Raw genomic sequence first — 16,748 nt, 5'->3', positions numbered from 1 at the left:
CTCCCTGTTAATGTGCCTTTTAAAGCAGTGGAAGATGGCCCAAGTCCTGAAGAAGATGCTGGCTCCTGGCTTTGATCTGGCCCAACCCTACTGTTGTAGCCATATGGAGAGTGAAGCAGTAGATGAAAGATCTCTCTCTCTTTCTCTCGAACTCTAAAATAAATAAATAAATTTTAAATATAAAAATAAAGGTCGTGGGGAGACACACCCTACAGCCATGTGGGTATTTGCAGCTAGAACTAGTTGCTGTGCTGTGTGATTTACGTGTAGTCACTCAGTGCTTGCATTGATTCTGAGAGAGTAATATCTCCATTTTACAAATGAGGAAGCTAAAGTCAGAGAACTCAAGTGATTTGGCCAAGGTCACACTGCAGGCAAGTTAACAGGTTTGGATTTCAAAACCTTATTTCTCTCCTTCCACAGCCATGTTATCTCATTAATTTGTGCTATCTATGGGATAGTATAAGGTATGTATCTCTGGTTATACATTTTTATATTTTAAGCAATTGTACCTCCCTTTTTTTTTAGCACATTCACTTGAAGAATTGGAATAATTTTGTACATTTAAAAGAGATTTCACAGGAATATGTACCTTTAGAGGTCTAAATAGAGATTATTTTAGGTTTTCTTAAATTTGAAACTTTTTTTTTTGACAGGCAGAGTGGACAGAGAGAGAGAGAGACTCACCCTCCAATGGCCGCCGCGGCCAGCGCGCTGCGGCCGGCGCACCGCGCTGATCCAATGGCAGGAGCCAGGTACTTATCCTGGTCTCCCATGGGGTGCAGGGCCCAAGGACTTGGGCCATCCTCCACTGCACTCCCTGGCCACAGCAGAGAGCTGGCCTGGAAGAGGGGCAACCGGGACAGAATCCGGCGCCCCGACTGGGACTAGAACCTGGTGTGCTGGCGCCGCAAGGCGGAGGATTAGCCTAGTGAGCTGCGGCGCCGGCCAAATTTGAAACTTTCATAGCCATCACTTCTGAAGATTTTTTTTTTTAAATGGTACACTTGAAGTTCAGCTAAAATAATAAAAGAGATCCCAGGGTATGACGATTTAAGAGACCCTGCTGGATTGTGTTAACCCTTTGTGAGAAGCGGTTACATATTAAGCAGACTTAAGGCTGACCTTCTACCTGAGTAGTTCTCAGTATGCCTTTAAACTGACTTTTTCTTGGGATTTTAAGAAATGGACAGAATGGTCAGCCCACTTACTGTATGAATTGAGATGGTTATGAGTTGATCTCTTGAGAACATATTGTGGCTCATTTTCATTGCCTTGCTGCTCTGGCTTGGGATCTTACTAGACTATCTTCCTAATACCTATTTAAAAACCAATTTCAGTTGCCATGTTCTATATTGATTTTTCCCTACTTTATTACTTCTCAGTTGAAAAAAAATTCTTTCCCCCCACTACAGACTGAAAGACCAGATTAAAGCCATGGCCTGCAGCACTGGCTTTTTTTTTTTTTTTTTTTTTAAGATTTTATTTATTTATTTGAGAGATAGAGTTATAAACAATGAGAGAAAGAGACAGAGAGAAAGGTCTTTCTTCCGTTGGTTCACTCCCCAAATGGCCGCAATGGCCAGAGCTGCGCCGATCTGAAGCCAGGAGCCAAGAGCTTCCTCCTGGTCTCCCATGTGGTTGCAGGGGCCCAAGGACTTGGGCCATCTTCTACTCAGGCCATAGCAGAGAGCTGGATTAGAAGAGGAGCAGCCGGAACTAGAACGGGCGCCCATATGGGATGCTGGCACCACAGGTGGAGGATTAGCCTACTGCGCCATGGCACCAGCCCTAGCACTAGCTTTAAAGCGGCCATTTGGGTGGCAGATTCTGGTCCCAGTTGGTTCACTTACAATCCGGCTCCCTGTTAATGTACCTGGGAGGGCACTGGAAGATGGCCCAAGTTTTTGGGGCCCTGCACCCAAGTGGGAGGCCTGAAAAGAAGCTCCTTCTGGCTTTGGCCTGGCCTAGCCCTGCCATTGCAGCCATTTGGGGAGTGAACCAGCAGATGGAAGATATCTCTCTCTCTCTCTCTCTCTCTCTCTCTCTCTCTCTCTGTAACTCTGCCTTTCAAATAAATAAATAAATCTTTAAAAAAAAAAGAAACATAAAAATAAAATTCAGTAGCATCTTTCAGTGATTATTGGCCTGTATCCAAGGCATTTTTAAAAATTATTTTTGTTTTTTTTGTTGTTGTTGTTGTTGTTGTCATTGACTTATTTTTAGTTTTATTTATTTGAGAGGTAGAGTTACTGACAGAGAGGGAGAGATGTAGAGAAAGGTCTTCCATTTGCTGGTCCGCAATGGCTGGAACTGCACTGATTCTGGGTTTCCCATGCGGAAGCACTTGGGCCATCTTCAACTGCTTTCCCAGGCCATAGCAGAGAGCTGGTTTGAAAGAGGAGCAGCCGGACTAGAACCGGTGCCCATGTGGGATCCCGGCACCGCAGGCGGAGACTTCTCCTACCATGCCACAGCGCTGTCCCCTGGTTGATTTATTTTATTTGAAAGGCAGTGTAACAGAGAGAGAGAGAGAGAGAGAAAGGGAAAGAGAAACAGAGATCTTCCATTCGCTGTTTCACTTCCTAAATGGCCACAACAGCCAGGGCTGGGCCAACCTGAATATGGGAACCAGAAACTTTATCTGGATCTCCTACGTGGGCACAGGGTCCCAGGGACTTGGGGCATCTTCTGCTGCTTTCCCAAGCTCATTATCAGGGAACTAGATCAGAACTAGTGCCCATATGGGATGCCAGTGTCGCAAATAAATTAAATAATGTAAAAATATTTTCAAAGTGGGGGAGGGGAAAGGAGAGGCCTTTGTCAGGGGCCCTCAGTGGTGGCTTAACCTGCTACGCCACAATGCCAGCCCCTTTTTACTTATTTATTTATTTTTTATTTGAAAGGCAAAGAGAGACAGAAAAAGATTTTCCATTTGCTAGTTCACTTCCTACATGCCTGCAGCAGCCAGGGCCAGGCCAAGCTAAAGCTAGGAGCCTATAACTCATTCTGAGTTTCCTGTATAGGTGGCAGGAACCCAAGTACTTAGACATCACTTCTGCCTCCCAGGATGCACATAAACAGAAAGCTTCTGGAGTTTTAAGTGGATCCAGTACTCAAAACCAGCAACTCTGACATGGGCTGTGGACATCCCAGGTAGCCTTTTGACTGTTACATGAATTGCTTCCTCTCCCACCTTTTAAACACACATTTGTTAATTGACAGTGACACTTGGGGCTCCTGACAAAGGCCTCTCCCTTCCCCTTTCCCACCTCTAAAAATTTTTTTACATTATTTAATTTATTTGAAACACAAAGACAGATGGAGCTCTCATCTGCTGGTTCGTTCCTGAAATACTGCAACAGCCAGGGATGGGCCACGCAGAAACTGGGAGCCAGTCACTTAATCTGAGTCTCCTATATGGGTGACAGGGACCCAGCTACTTGAGCTATCTCCTGCTGCCTCTCAGAGTCTACATTAGCAGGAAGCTGGAGTTGGGAGCTGAGCTGGTACTTTAAGTACCAGGCAGTCACATATGGAATACAGGCATATCAAGCAGTGTCTTAACCTCTAGACCCTATGTCTGCTCTTAGAAGAGAGACAGAAGGAGAGACACAGAGAGAGAGAGAGAGAGAGAGAGAGAGAGAGAGAGAGAGAGATCTTCTATCCAGTAGTTCACTTCCCAAGTGACCGCAATAGCCAGATCTGGGCAAGTCCAAAGGCAGGAGCCATGAGCTTCATCCAGGTCTCCAATATGGGTGGCAGAGGCCCAATAATTTGGGCCATATTCTGCTGCTTTCCCATGTGCATTAGCAAGGAGTTGGAATGGATGTGAGATAGCCAGGCCTCAAATCAGCACCCATATGGGACATGAGCGTTACAGAAAGCTTAACCCACTGTGCCACGGGGCTGGCCCCTAGAAGGCATTTTGAAGTAACTTGCAGAGTCCAGTGGATTAAACCACAGTGCCTGGATCAGCACTTTATGCCTGTAGTCACATGACACTTAACTTTTGCTGTGTTGCAACTGTTTATATGCCAGTTCTCTTTTACCACCTCCTCCTCCTTTATCAAAAAATATTTATTTATTTTTTAAAATTTTATTTATTTATTTATCTGAGAGGTAGAGTTATAGACAGAGGGAGAGACAGAGAGAAAGGTCTTCCATCTGCTGGTCCACTCCTCAAATGGCCACAGCAGCTGGAGTGGGCCTATCCAAAGCCAGGAGTCAGAAGCTTCTTCTGGGTCCCCCATGTGGGGGACCTTGGGCCACCTTCCAGTGCTTTCCCAGGCCATCAGCAGGGATGCTGGATTGGAAGTGGCACAGCCAGAACTCAACTAGTGTCCACATGGGATGCTAGTGTCTCAGGCAGATGTTTAACCTACTAAGTCACAGTGCTGACCCCTAGTTATTTACTTGAAAGGCAGAGTAACAGAGAGGGAGCGATAGAGACAGGAAGAGAGAGCTTTTATCAGATGAGTCACTCTCCAAATGCCCACAAGAACTGAGGCAAAGGCAGGAACCCAAGTATTTGGCTGTCATCCACTGCCTTCCCAGGCACATTAGGAAGCTGGATTTGAAGCAGAGTAGCCAAGACTTGAACTAGAACTCTAATATGGGTTGCTGGTGTCCCAAGTGATGGCTTAATTTGTTGTACCACAATCCTAGGCCCACACATGATGGTCTTCTAAATTTTTATTTTATTTTTTTGACACTTTATAAGAGTCTGAGCTAATTATTTTGTGGGATGCTCCACATTTTGAAATTCCCTGATTATTTCTGAGTAATGTTTGTTTGAATTATTTTGTGATCTTTTTCAGTGTTTGCTCATCCAAAACACTAATAGTGGTATCATCATTGGAGACTCTCATGCCTTTTTTCTGTTTAATATTATTTTTTGAATTGTGTTATGGTGTAAGAGGATCAAGGATGATCCTCTTAAAATTAATTTTGCCTTCTCATCTCATTAGGTATTTTCAAACCTAATTATTATTTTTGTATGTTGTCTTTACACTTTTGGACAGATGATAAATATATGGCATGGTGAAAGGGCTATTAAATGCTTCAGGAATGTTTTTATAACTATGTATTCACTAACTATATTATTAGTAAAGAACTCTTTTCAATCTTGCTTGCTATTGGGAAATTTTTCCCTCTAGAAGTGCATTAGTCCTTCTTGTGAGTAGAATGAAAAGAATACTCTCTTCAGTAACCCAATAATCACTTCTGAACCTGAATTCCATGACTTAGGACTGAATGAACAGGGTATCTGTGGTTTTCCTTGGGGACAGTTGTCTCTAAAACACAGTTATATGGTTTTGGCTTACTTAGTTTCTTCTCACTTAGGTAGAATACAGAAAAATACCAGCTGTTCTAGTATTGAATATTTGTTAAACACTGATGATCTGAGGTAGGAATATTCAGTGAATGTCATCACTGTGCCTTTTGTGCCTAACATTGCCCTTGTTTGGCTCAATCTAGTGATGGATGCATAAAGGGCAAGTACCATTTATTAAGAAAAAATTTTTAAATATTTATTTATTTATTTGAAAGGCAGAGTTACAGAGAGGCAGAGAGAGACAGAGACAAAGACAGAAATATCTTCCATTCACTGGTTCACTCCGCAAATGGCTGTAACAGCTGATCTGAAGCTAGGAGCAAGGCACTTCCTCCGGGTCTCTGACATGGGCACAGAGGCCACCTTCTACTACTTTCACAGGCCATAGCAGAGAGCTGGATCAGAAATGGAACAGTCGGGACTTGAACAGGCACCCCTATGGGATGCCGGAACTGCAGGTGTGGCTTTACCTGCTACGCCACAGCGCCAGCCCCCAAGAAATGTTTTTTGAGCACCTAATATGTAGTAGATACTTTTCTAAAGCATTAAGTCATATAATTCCTAATCCCTAGGGAATGTGCAGTTTCATGGATTAGTTAGCCAACTAAACCTACCATTATAACACAGGGGGGTACATGTCACAGCAGGGGAAAACCCAGGGAATTCTGGAAGCCCAGAGATGGGAGAGATGGGATTCCAAGTCAGAAAGCTAAGACACATGATAAATGAGCATTAGCAAGGCAAAAAATCTGGGTCAAAAATAGTCCACGCTGAAGACCATTGGATGAGGAGTCATAGAGGCAAAAGAAAAAACAAAAAACAAAACTGACCCAATTGGGGAATTGCAAAGAGGTAAAGTGAGAGCAAAATTTCTTGAAATATGGTCCTCTGTTTGCCTTTGTCAGAATCATCTGGGAGTGATTCTTAAACCCCCAGGTGATTATAGCTTTCTAGGGGATTCCCTGGCTCACTACAATATGAGACAGTGGTGCAACAGGTTACGTTGTCGCTTGGGATGCTAAAACTGCGTGTTTGAGCTCTGGTTCTAGTCTTGGCTACTCCACTCTTGATCAGGCTTCCTGCTGCATTTTGGGAGGCAGCAGGTGATGGCTTAAGTGCTTGGGGCTCTGCTACCCATGTATGATAGATACCCAGATGGAGTTCTAGGTGCCTGGCTTTAGCTTGACCCAGCCTTAGCCTTGCGGGAGTTTGGGGAGTGAACCAGCAGACAGAAGATATCTCTAACTTTTTTTCTCTCTGAAATAAAATAAAACTAACAAATAAAATAAACATCAATAAATATGGAGCACAATGGGCTAGAACTAAGGGGTGTGAGAAAATAAAATTTTAGTGTCATAAATGTTATATTAAAGATATGCATGAAGTTCTGTAATATGGTTAATTTGTATACACCATTTGTCTAATTTGTATAAGCCATTTTACTTTAAAACCTGGTAATTCCTTTATCAAAAGTGATTTTTTTTGGGAAGAGGAGTATACAGAAAGGATGGATATTACTATAAACCTTAGATTTTTATCTCCAGATGATTCTAATAACAATTTATTAAAGTAACCTTTTATTCACTGAATGTTTTGTTTTTGTTTTAGTCCAAGGACAAGATGATGAGAGGCTCTCGCAGAGGATGTGTTAGACTCAGAGTGAGTATTCATTTTTATGAAAACCAGTTTTGATAGAGAAAATTTGAGTTTTGATAGAATCATGGAAATTTAAATATAGCTTAGCTTCCTTATTTAGTTATTGGGATAGGCAACTAAAGTCTCAGAGAGGAAAAGTGATTTACAGAAGTAACTGTTAGTGTCACAACCAGAATTAGAACTCAACTATTTTGACTCATTTTTTAAAATTTCTTTTTCACAGGTAAGGGACAAAGGCTGGAAATTAAATGAGTTGTACTGTTGATGGTACAGCAACAGTAGAAGAAAACTGTTTGGTTTTTCCTGGTCCACACTATTTAATAACGGTATAAGTAGCAATGGTGTCCAGTAGAAATATATAATTTGCGCTGCATATATAATTGAAAACTTTCTAGTAGCCACATTTAAAAGTTAGAAACAGGAACAGTTACTATTTTGTCTAGGCTATTATATCCAAAATATCATCATGTAATCAACAAGAATTATTAATAAGATATTATTTATATTCTTTTTCATACAGTCTTTGAAAGCTAGCCTGTCTTTTACACTAAACACACTATGTGGTTCCATAGTGTAGTGGTTATCATGCCTGCTTTACACTACGAGCATTTCTCAGTTCACGCTAGCTATACTTCTGGGGAGGTATAGTATGGCCTATCTGGTGTGTCTAGGAGTCACCTTTTTGGATAAAACAGACCAAAGCTTCATGCTGCTTTTAATTGTTCATTCACTATTATCCAAATAGGTAAAAACAAGAAAGAATGCATGATTGGAGTTACAGTTTCTGGTACTCCATTGTCCCTAGAGAAGGTGCCTGACTTGTTCATTACTAGATACATTAGTTTCTACTAGCCTTTTGTTTTTAGGAATCTTGTGCTTTTTTCCCTGCCATCTTTTATCTGTATCCCTGCTTTCGAAGATGTGAACATTTATGGTGTATTGTTGCCTTTGTTAACTGTCTTTGGTAGAATTGAAAAATAACTCTTAAGAAACCAAATTATAATGGAAAAATGGTGCTCAGATAGGAGTAAGTATGATAGATTTGCAAGATGGAAATAAGGCTGTTTTGCACAGGTGGTGTATATTTGATAATATAAAGATTTTTAATAATTCATCTTATTATACTGTTCAAGATTTTTTTCCTTTGTTATCCCTTTTGTCTGCGTGTGCTGATTGCTTTTCTAAGCACTTGATATTGACCTCAGTCACCACTCAGTCTGGTATTAACTGCTTTTTTGGCTTGAGATAGGCTCAATAGTGAGACTTTGGCAGAGCTGCGTTGACGCAGCACTTCAGTTGAATTTTTTCTGGATTTCAGCCACTGTCTGATTGTTACAGTGAATGCACTGGTTTTGTCTGTTTTGTTTTTGCTTTTAGGTATGGTTAAGATAGTTATTAACCCTTGTAACTGCCACCTCAGTTAAGAAATATATAGAATTTTGCCAGCTGTCTCTGAGGCCTCTCCAGTGTGCTCCAATTAAATTATGCTCCCTCCTATCTCCTAAAGTAACCATTTCTATTATAGTAATCACTTCTAGAATTTTTATAATTCTATCACTTGTGTACTAAACTCTAGTTTTATCTTTCTTATTTTTTTTTAACTTGATGCCTTTCATTTACAGTTTATCAACTTAATTTCCAGACCCTTTGGCCTATAGGAGTTGGCCATAGTGTTGCCTTTACTGATTGTATACTGATGCATTTTGCTATGCTCTTCTGTCCTCGTTTTTTTCTGCAGTTGTCAGATACCTCCAGAGACTAGATCAGACTCAGATTTGATCCCTTTGGCAAGGCAATAGATCTGCTGTTCTTTTAGCAGGAAGCACACAGTGTCTAGTTTTTGCTTTTTATTGATATTACCAGCCATTGATATTCAGTACCTACTCTGCTAACTCATTTGGTGTTGCAAAATGATAGTCTATTATTCTATTTTATTTATCAAAAATTATTTTATAGGGCGATACTTCTCTACATGTATTATTTGGTTATGGTTCAAATAGGATACCTGCTTAGTTATTTCCATTTACATATCCTGGTGGTTTTTTTTTTGTTTGTTTTTTAAAGATTTATTTTATTTTATTTTTTTGAAAGACAGAGTTACTGAGAGATGTAGAGCTAGAGAGAGAGGTCTTTCATCCACTGGTTCGCTCCCCAATTGGCCACAACAGCCAGAGCTGAGCTGATCTGAAGCCAGGAGCCAGGAGCTTCTGGGTCTCTCGTGTGGGAGCAGGGGCCCAAGGACTTGGACCATCTTCTTCTGCCTTCCCAGGCCATAGCTGAGAGCTGGATGGGAACTAGAACAGCCGGTTGGTACTGCAGATGTTGGTACTGCAGGCCAGGGCTTTAACCTGCTGTGTTACAGCGCCGGCCTCATATCCAATTTTTGAGATAATGAATTGGCTTCAAACAAAACCCACTTATATATATATATATCTTTTTTCTTTTTTTGACAGGCAGAGTTAGACAGTGAGAGAGAGAGAGAGAGAGAGAAAGAAAGGTCTTCCTTTTTCTGTTGGTTCACCCCCCAAGTGGCCGCTATGGCCAGCGCATTGCGGCAGGTGCACTGTGCTGATCCAAAGCCAGGAGCCAGACACCTCCTCCTGGTCTCCCATGTGGGTGCAGGGCCCAAGCACTTGGGCTGTCCTCCACTGCCCTCCCAGGCCACAGCAGAGAGCTGGCCTGGAAGAGGAGCAACCGGGACAGAACCGGCGCCCCGACCTGGACTAGAACCCTGGGTGCCAGCACCGCAGGCGGAGGATTAGCCTATTGAGCCATGGCACCGGCCTATATGTATCTTTTGAAAGGGTTGGAAGCAGTGACTCAAACAAAACCTATACAGTCCATAGCATCAGAATTCATAAGTCAAGCGGTGGAAGTGAGCAATTCAAGTGTTCACTCACAGATGAATAAATAAATAAAATGTGGTATACCTATTCAATGGGATTTTTATTAAGTCTTAATAAGGGACGAAATTCTGACACATGCTACAGCAAGGGTGAACTGTGAATCCATCCTTGAATCCATTATGCTAAATGAAATAAACCAGTCATGAATTGACAAATATTGTGTGATTTTACTTACGTGACATACCTGGATAGTCACAGTCATAGAGTAGTCAGAGTTATAGAGACAAAAAGTAGAAAGGTGGCTTCCAGGGGCTGGGGCAGGGGGGAAATGAGGAGTTATTGCTTATCAGATTGGGAAGATGAAAAAGTTCTGGTGATGGATGGTGGTGATTGTTGCACAACCATGTAAATAATGCCACTGAATGGTAGACTTTAAAAATGGTTCTGTGTGGTAAGATCTATCTATCTTTCTTTCTTCCTTCCTTCCTTCCTTCCTTCCTTCCATCCTTCTTTCCTTTTCTCTCTTCTCTTCTCTTCTCTTCTCTTCTCTTCTCTTCTCTTCTCTTCTCTTCTCTTCTCTTCTCTTCTCTTCTCTTCTCTTCTCTTCTCTTCTCTTCTCACCAAAGAAACCTTTTATTTAAGAAATACAAACTTCATGCATTTCATAAATACAACTTTAGGAACATAGTGATTCTTCCCACTGTACCCACACTCTCACCCACACTCCCACCCATCTTCCTCCTCCTTCTTTTATTCCCAGTCTTATTTTTTACTAAGATTATTTTCAAGTAACTTTATACACAGAAGATTAACTCTACACTAAGTAAAGAGCTCAACAAATTGTATGAAAAAAAAAAAACTGTCCCTCAACAGTTGAGACAAGGGCTGTTCAAAGTCATTATACCTCAAAGTTAATTTCACTTATTTTAAAAAGATTTATTTATTTATTTGAATGTCAGAGTTACACAGAGAGAGGAGAGGCAGAGAGAGAGATAGAGAGTGAGAGAGAGGTCTTCCATCAGATGGTTCACTCCCCAATTGGCCACAATGGCCGGAGCTGCGCTGATCCAAAGCCAGGAGCCAGGAGTTTCTTCTGGGTCTCCCATGTGGGTGCAGGGGCCCAAGGACTTGGGCCATCTTCTACTGCTTTCCCAGGCCATAGTAGAGAGCTGGATTGGAAGTGGGGCAGCCAGGTGTCGAACTGGCACTCATATGGGATGCCAGCGCTTCAGACAAGGGCATTAACCCGCTGTGCCACAGTGCTGGCCCCTAATTTCACTTTTTTTTAAGCATTATTATTATTATTTTTTGAGTAACTTGACTAACTTTAAAGAAGAACCTAAGAATGATACATCTTTTGTGAGCACTTAGACATAACTATAATTTATGAGACATAAGAATATTTTCCACTTAATACACTAAAACAAAGTAAATCTTTGAGAACAAATTTTACTATTAATTCTCATAATACAACTCTTTGAGGACAGAGGTCCTGCATAAGAAGTTAGTGCACAGTAAATCCTATTGTTAATTTAACAAGTAACACTCTTACATATGATGTCAGTGATCACCCAAGGCTCTTGACATGAGCTGTCTCTGCTATGGAAGCCTTTTGAATCTACAAACTCTTTCAGTAATTAGACAAGGCCATAAGCAAAGTGGAAATTCTCTCCTCCCTTCAGAGAAAAGTACATCCTTCTTTGATAACTGCTTCCTTCCACTGGAGTCTCACCCACAGAGGTCCTTCATGTAGGATACTATTTGCCATAGTGTCTTGGCTTTCCATGCCTGAAATGCTCTCATGGGCTTTTTAGCCAGACCAGAATGCCTGAAGGACTGACTCCGAAGTCAGGGTGCTACTTAAAGCGATTGTCATTCTGTGAGTCTGCTGTATGGACTGCTTCCCATGTTGGAGCATTCACTCCTTTTTTTTTTTTAATTTTTATTTATTTATTTTTGACAGGCAGAGTGGACAGTGAGAGAGACAGAGAGAAAGGTCTTCCTTTTGCCGTTGGTTCACCCTCCAATGGCCGCTGCGGCTGGCGCACTGCTGCCGGCGCACCGCGCTGATCCAATGGCAGGAGCCAGGTACTTATCCTAGTCTCCCACGGGGTGCAGGGCCCAAGTACTCGGGCCATCCTCCACTGCACTCCCTGGCCACAGCAGAGAGCTGGCCTGGAAGAGGGATAACCGGGACAGAATCCGGTGCCCCGACCGGGACTAGAACCCGGTGTGCCGGCGCCGCAAGGTGGAAGATTAGCCTAGTAAGCCGCGGCGCCGGCCACATTCACTCCTTTTTAATTCTATCTGTATTACTGTTACCGAACACTTAATCCTATCTATATGATTACTTTAACACTTAAAATGTTATTTTTTACCACCCAACTTAAGGAGATTTGGAGTCTCATGTTAAGTTTTTACACTGTATCCTTAGAGCCGGTGCTGCGGCTCAATAGGCTAATCCTCCACCTGCGGTGCCAGCACACCGGGTTCTAGTCCCGGTCGGGGCACCGGATTCTGTCCCGGTTGCCCCTCTTCCAGGCCAGCTCTCTGCTGTGGCCAGGGAGTGCAGTGGAGGATGGCCCAAGTGCTTGGGCCCTGCACCCCATGGGAGACCAGGAGAAGCACCTGGCTCCTGCCTTAGGATCAGCGTGGTGCGCCGGCTGCAGCACGCCAGCCGCGGCGGCCATTGGAGGGTGAACCAACGGCAAAGGAAGACCTTTCTCTCTGTCTCTGTCTCTCTCACTGTCCACTCTGCCTGTCAAAAAATAAATAAATAAATAAATAAACAAACAAACAAACAAACTGTATCCTTAGAAGTAAATCTGTAGGAATGTATGCAGAACCATATAGCTTTACTGTTACAAACTTCATACATTTCATATTTACAACTTTAGGAACATGGTGATTCTTCCCACCGTGCCTGCCCTCTTATCCTCCTTCCTCCTCCCTCTTTTATTCCCACTCTTATTTTTTTTCTTACTAAGATCCATTTTCAATTGACTTTATACATACATGATTAACTCTTTGTTAAGTAAAGAGTTTAACAAATAATATGAAATAAAACTGTTCTTCAATAGTCAAAACAATGGCTGTTCAAAGTCATTGCTTCAGAAAGTGTCAACTTCACTTCTACAGATTGCCCTTTAGGTGTTCTATCAGTTATCACAGGCCAGGGAGAACATATGATATTTGTCCCTTTGGGACTGGTTTATTTCACTAAATATTTTATTTTCCAGATTCATCCATTCTATTGCAAAAGACCAGATTTCACTTTTTAATTGCTTTGGAGTATTCCATGGTGTACATATCCCATAATTTCTTTTGTTTTTTTTTTAAAGATTTTTTTTTTTTTTTAATTTACTTGAGAGGTAGAGTTACAGACAGAGGGAGAGACAGAGAGAAAGTTCTTCTTTCTATTAGTTCACTCCCTAGATGGCTGCAACAGCACGATCTGAAGCCAGGAACCAGGAGCCTCTTCCGGGTCTCCCATGTGGGTGCAGGGGCCCGATGACTTGGGCCATCTTCTACTGCTTTCCCAGGCCATAGCAGAGAGCTGGATCGGAAGAGGAGCAGCCGGGACTAGAACCAGTGCCCATATGGGATGCCGGAGCTTCAGGCCAGGGCTTTAACCTGCTGCGCCACAGTGCCAGCCCCAAGGGTCAATTTCTTAATCTCTATGGAGATAAGATTGTTTACTTTGCAAAGTTCTGAGTCTTAGCAATTATTTATGTATAAAATTTGGCACATAGTTCACACCCAATAAATAATAACTGTTAATGGATAATGGTGATGACAATAGTACTAACAGATAGATAAGGCATCTCTCATCCTGATGCCAAATGAGCCTGATGAGCTATCATTGACTGCACCTCTGATCCTGCCCCTTCCCCATCTATCCTATCCTATGTTCCAGTCACACATACTAATTTGTTCTTTCAGTATATTTCTTCATTCCTTGTTGCTGCTGACATTTTTTGTGTCATGAATATTTTGTACTCTCTGGTGAGCTCATTTTATTGTATTTTTAAAGATTTATTTATCTACTTGAAAGGCAGAGTTAGAGAGAGAGAGAGATCTTCCATCTGTTGGTTCGCCCCCCAAATGGCCGCAACGGCCAGATTTGGGCCAGGTAGAAGCCAGGAGCTTCTTCTGGGTCTCCCACATGAGTGCAGGGGCCCAAGCACTTGGGCCATCTTCCGTTGCTTTCCTATGCTATTAGCAGAGAGCTGGATGGGAAGTGGAACAGCTGGGACTTGAACCGGTACTCATATAGGATGTCAGTACTACATCGTGGCTTAACCCACTGCACCCCAGCACTGGCCCCTGGTGAGTTCACTTTTTAGTAGTCTTTTGAAATGTTACCTTTACTGTGAAATCTTCTTAGTTTACATCTTTCAAACAGGTTTATATTTCCTCTTTCCTTTTCCTTTTTACATTTGTCACTAACAGCCATATAAGTAGTTGTACAGTATTATGTGTTAACTTGTCTGTTTTCCCCACTAAGTAGTAAATTCCCAACTCGTAATGATTGCCTTGCACATAGTAAATATATACTCAAAAATACGCTTATTGTTAATTTTATGTATTTATTAAAATGATGAATAAATGTTGGGGAATTTGCCTTTACTATGATTTACATACAAAAGCATTATGGGCGTTATTTATCTTCAAGACAACATGAGACATTGGTATGATATGTTTTCTATAAAACAAAACAAAACATGCATGTGGTTTTAGGCCACATGAAAAAAGAACAGGGAATAGAAACATGAAGGAAGCTCAGATCAGGCACCTTGCCAGATGATTTTCCCATATGTTCCTGTGCTAATCCTGTCCGGACGATGGTCTTATTTCATTTTACAGATGAAGAGACTGAGACTCAAACTACTTTACACAGGTCATAGTGGTGGTGAATTGGGCTTCAACTTGAGTCTATCTTATTCCAAAACTGTGCTCATTTCTTAATGTTACTAGGTTCCCATTCTTCTTGATGAGAATTAATGGAGATAACTTCAAGTTGTTGCAAAACAGTATAAAAATAAAGGAGCAGGTGTCGGCATTGTGGCATACATAGCAGGTTAAGCCACATCTGCAATGCCAGCTTCTTATATGAGTGCCAGTTCCTGTCCTGACTGCCCCACTTCCAATCCAGCTCCCTGCTGATGGCTTGGGAAAAGCAGCAAGGATGGCCCAGGTGCCCACCAGGGAGACTAGAAGAAGCTCCTGGATCCTGGATTCAGCCTGGCCCAGACCTGGCTGTTGTGACCATTTGGGAAGTGAACCAGTAGATGGAAGATCTCTCCCTCTCCCTCTCCCTCTCCCTCTCCCTCTCCCTCTCCCTCTCCCTCTCCCTCTCCCTCTCCCTCTCCCTCTCCCTCTCCCTCTCCCTCTCCTCTCCCTCTCCCTCTCCCTCTCCCTCTCCCTCTCCCTCTCCCTCTCCCTCTCCCTCTCCCTCTCCCTCTCCCTCTCCCTCTCCCTCTCCCTCTCCCTCTCCCTCTCCCTCTCCCTCTCCCTCTCCCTCTCCCTCTCCCTCTCCCTCTCCCTCTCCCTCTCCCTCTCCCTCTCCCTCTCCCTCTCCCTCTCCCTCTCCCTCTCCCTCTCCCTCTCCCTCTCCCTCTCCCTCTCCCTCTCCCTCTCCCTCTCCCTCTCCCTCTCCCTCTCCCTCTCCCTCTCCCTCTCCCTCTCCCTCTCCCTCTCCCTCTCCCTCTCCCTCTCCCTCTCCCTCTCCCTCTCCCTCTCCCTCTCCCTCTCCCTCTCCCTCTCCCTCTCCCTCTCCCTCTCCCTCTCCCTCTCCCTCTCCCTCTCCCTCTCCCTCTCCCTCTCCCTCTCCCTCTCCCTCTCCCTCTCCCTCTCCCTCTCCCTCTCCCTCTCCCTCTCCCTCTCCCTCTCCCTCTCCCTCTCCCTCTCCCTCTCCCTCTTTGTAACTCTGCCTTTTAAATAAACAAATAAATAGCAACAACAACGACAATTAATAATAAAGGAGGCCACCGCTGCAGCTCAATAGGCTAATCCTCCGCCGGCACACCAGGTTCTAGTCCCGGTCGGGGTGCCGGATTCTGTCCCGGTTGCCCCTCTTCCAGTCCAGCTCTCTGCTGTGGCCCGGGAGTGCAGTGGAGGATGGCCCAAGTGCTTGGACCCTGCACCCGCATGGGAGACCAGGAGAAGCACCTGGCTCCTGGCTTTGGATCAGCGCGGTGCGCCAGCCACAGCGCGCTGGCTGCGGCGGCCATTGGAGGGTGAACCAACAGCAAAGGAAGACCTTTCTCTCTGTCTCTCTCTCTCACTGTCCACTCTGCCTGTCCAAAATAATAATAATAATAATGGAGGAAAGCAGAAAAATGAAAAACTCTCTTTGTGCTGGTTACAAATTTTGTGCCACTAGATGGTGCCCTTGCCCTGATGAAACAGGAAAATATTGCTTGAGTCCTGGGGCCCTCCACTGTGTATTAGCCAACAGCAAAAATATTGACATTTTCTGGCAATATCTGCAAAATGGAGAAAATAGCAACGTTAAAGGGGTAGTGCAAGGTAGAAGTGAGAATCGGGCATATATGAAATTAAATTCAGATCTAGATTATGCCGTGTATTAGCTTTGTAACTTAAGGCAACTCAACCATTCATCTGCAAGCACTGTTTTGTTTATCTCTGGAATGAATGTCATGCCATTTACTAATAGAGTTATGGATATCAGATTAATAAATTTTTTTAAAATTTTTTATTTAGTAAATATAAATTTTCAAAGTACAGTTAATGGATTACAATGGTTCCCCCCCATAATTTCCCTCCCACTCACACCCCTCCCATCTCCCGCTCCCTCTCCCATTTCATTCACATCAAGATTCATTTTCAATTATCTTTATATACCAAAGGATAAAATTCAAAAATAAGAACAGTAGAGCACTCAT

General features: G+C 43.0%; 1 protein-coding gene across 21 annotated transcripts in view; it reads left to right on the top strand.

The window, feature by feature from the left end:
- The window catches only part of OSBPL9 (oxysterol binding protein like 9), a 188,901-nt gene that overhangs the window by 27,297 nt on the left and 144,856 nt on the right, over positions 1 to 16,748 (top strand). For 13 of the 21 annotated variants that reach the window (XR_016211030.1, XM_089300691.1, XM_070078523.2 and 10 more), the window contains exon 2: positions 6,947 to 6,997. The exons of 4 other annotated variants lie outside the window; for them this stretch is intronic. Coding sequence is in view for 7 of the 17 variants with exons in the window: in XM_002715101.6 (XP_002715147.1) it covers positions 6,947 to 6,997 (51 nt within the window). In the remaining 10 variants the exon portion in view is untranslated. Of the gene's footprint in view, positions 1 to 3,026; positions 3,157 to 6,946; positions 6,998 to 16,748 lie in introns of those variants that run through there. 4 more of the 21 variants (XM_089300674.1, XM_089300673.1, XM_070078516.2 and 1 more) reach the window with 2 other exon arrangements.

This window comes from Oryctolagus cuniculus, chromosome 7 (assembly GCF_051225735.1).
Source record: "Oryctolagus cuniculus isolate XC-2025 breed Fujian yellow rabbit chromosome 7, ASM5122573v1, whole genome shotgun sequence".
In the NCBI taxonomy this organism is placed as follows: Eukaryota; Metazoa; Chordata; class Mammalia; order Lagomorpha; family Leporidae; genus Oryctolagus; species Oryctolagus cuniculus.
The sequence above is the reverse complement of the archived record's forward strand: the minus strand, read 5'-3'. Positions and strand labels throughout refer to the sequence as shown.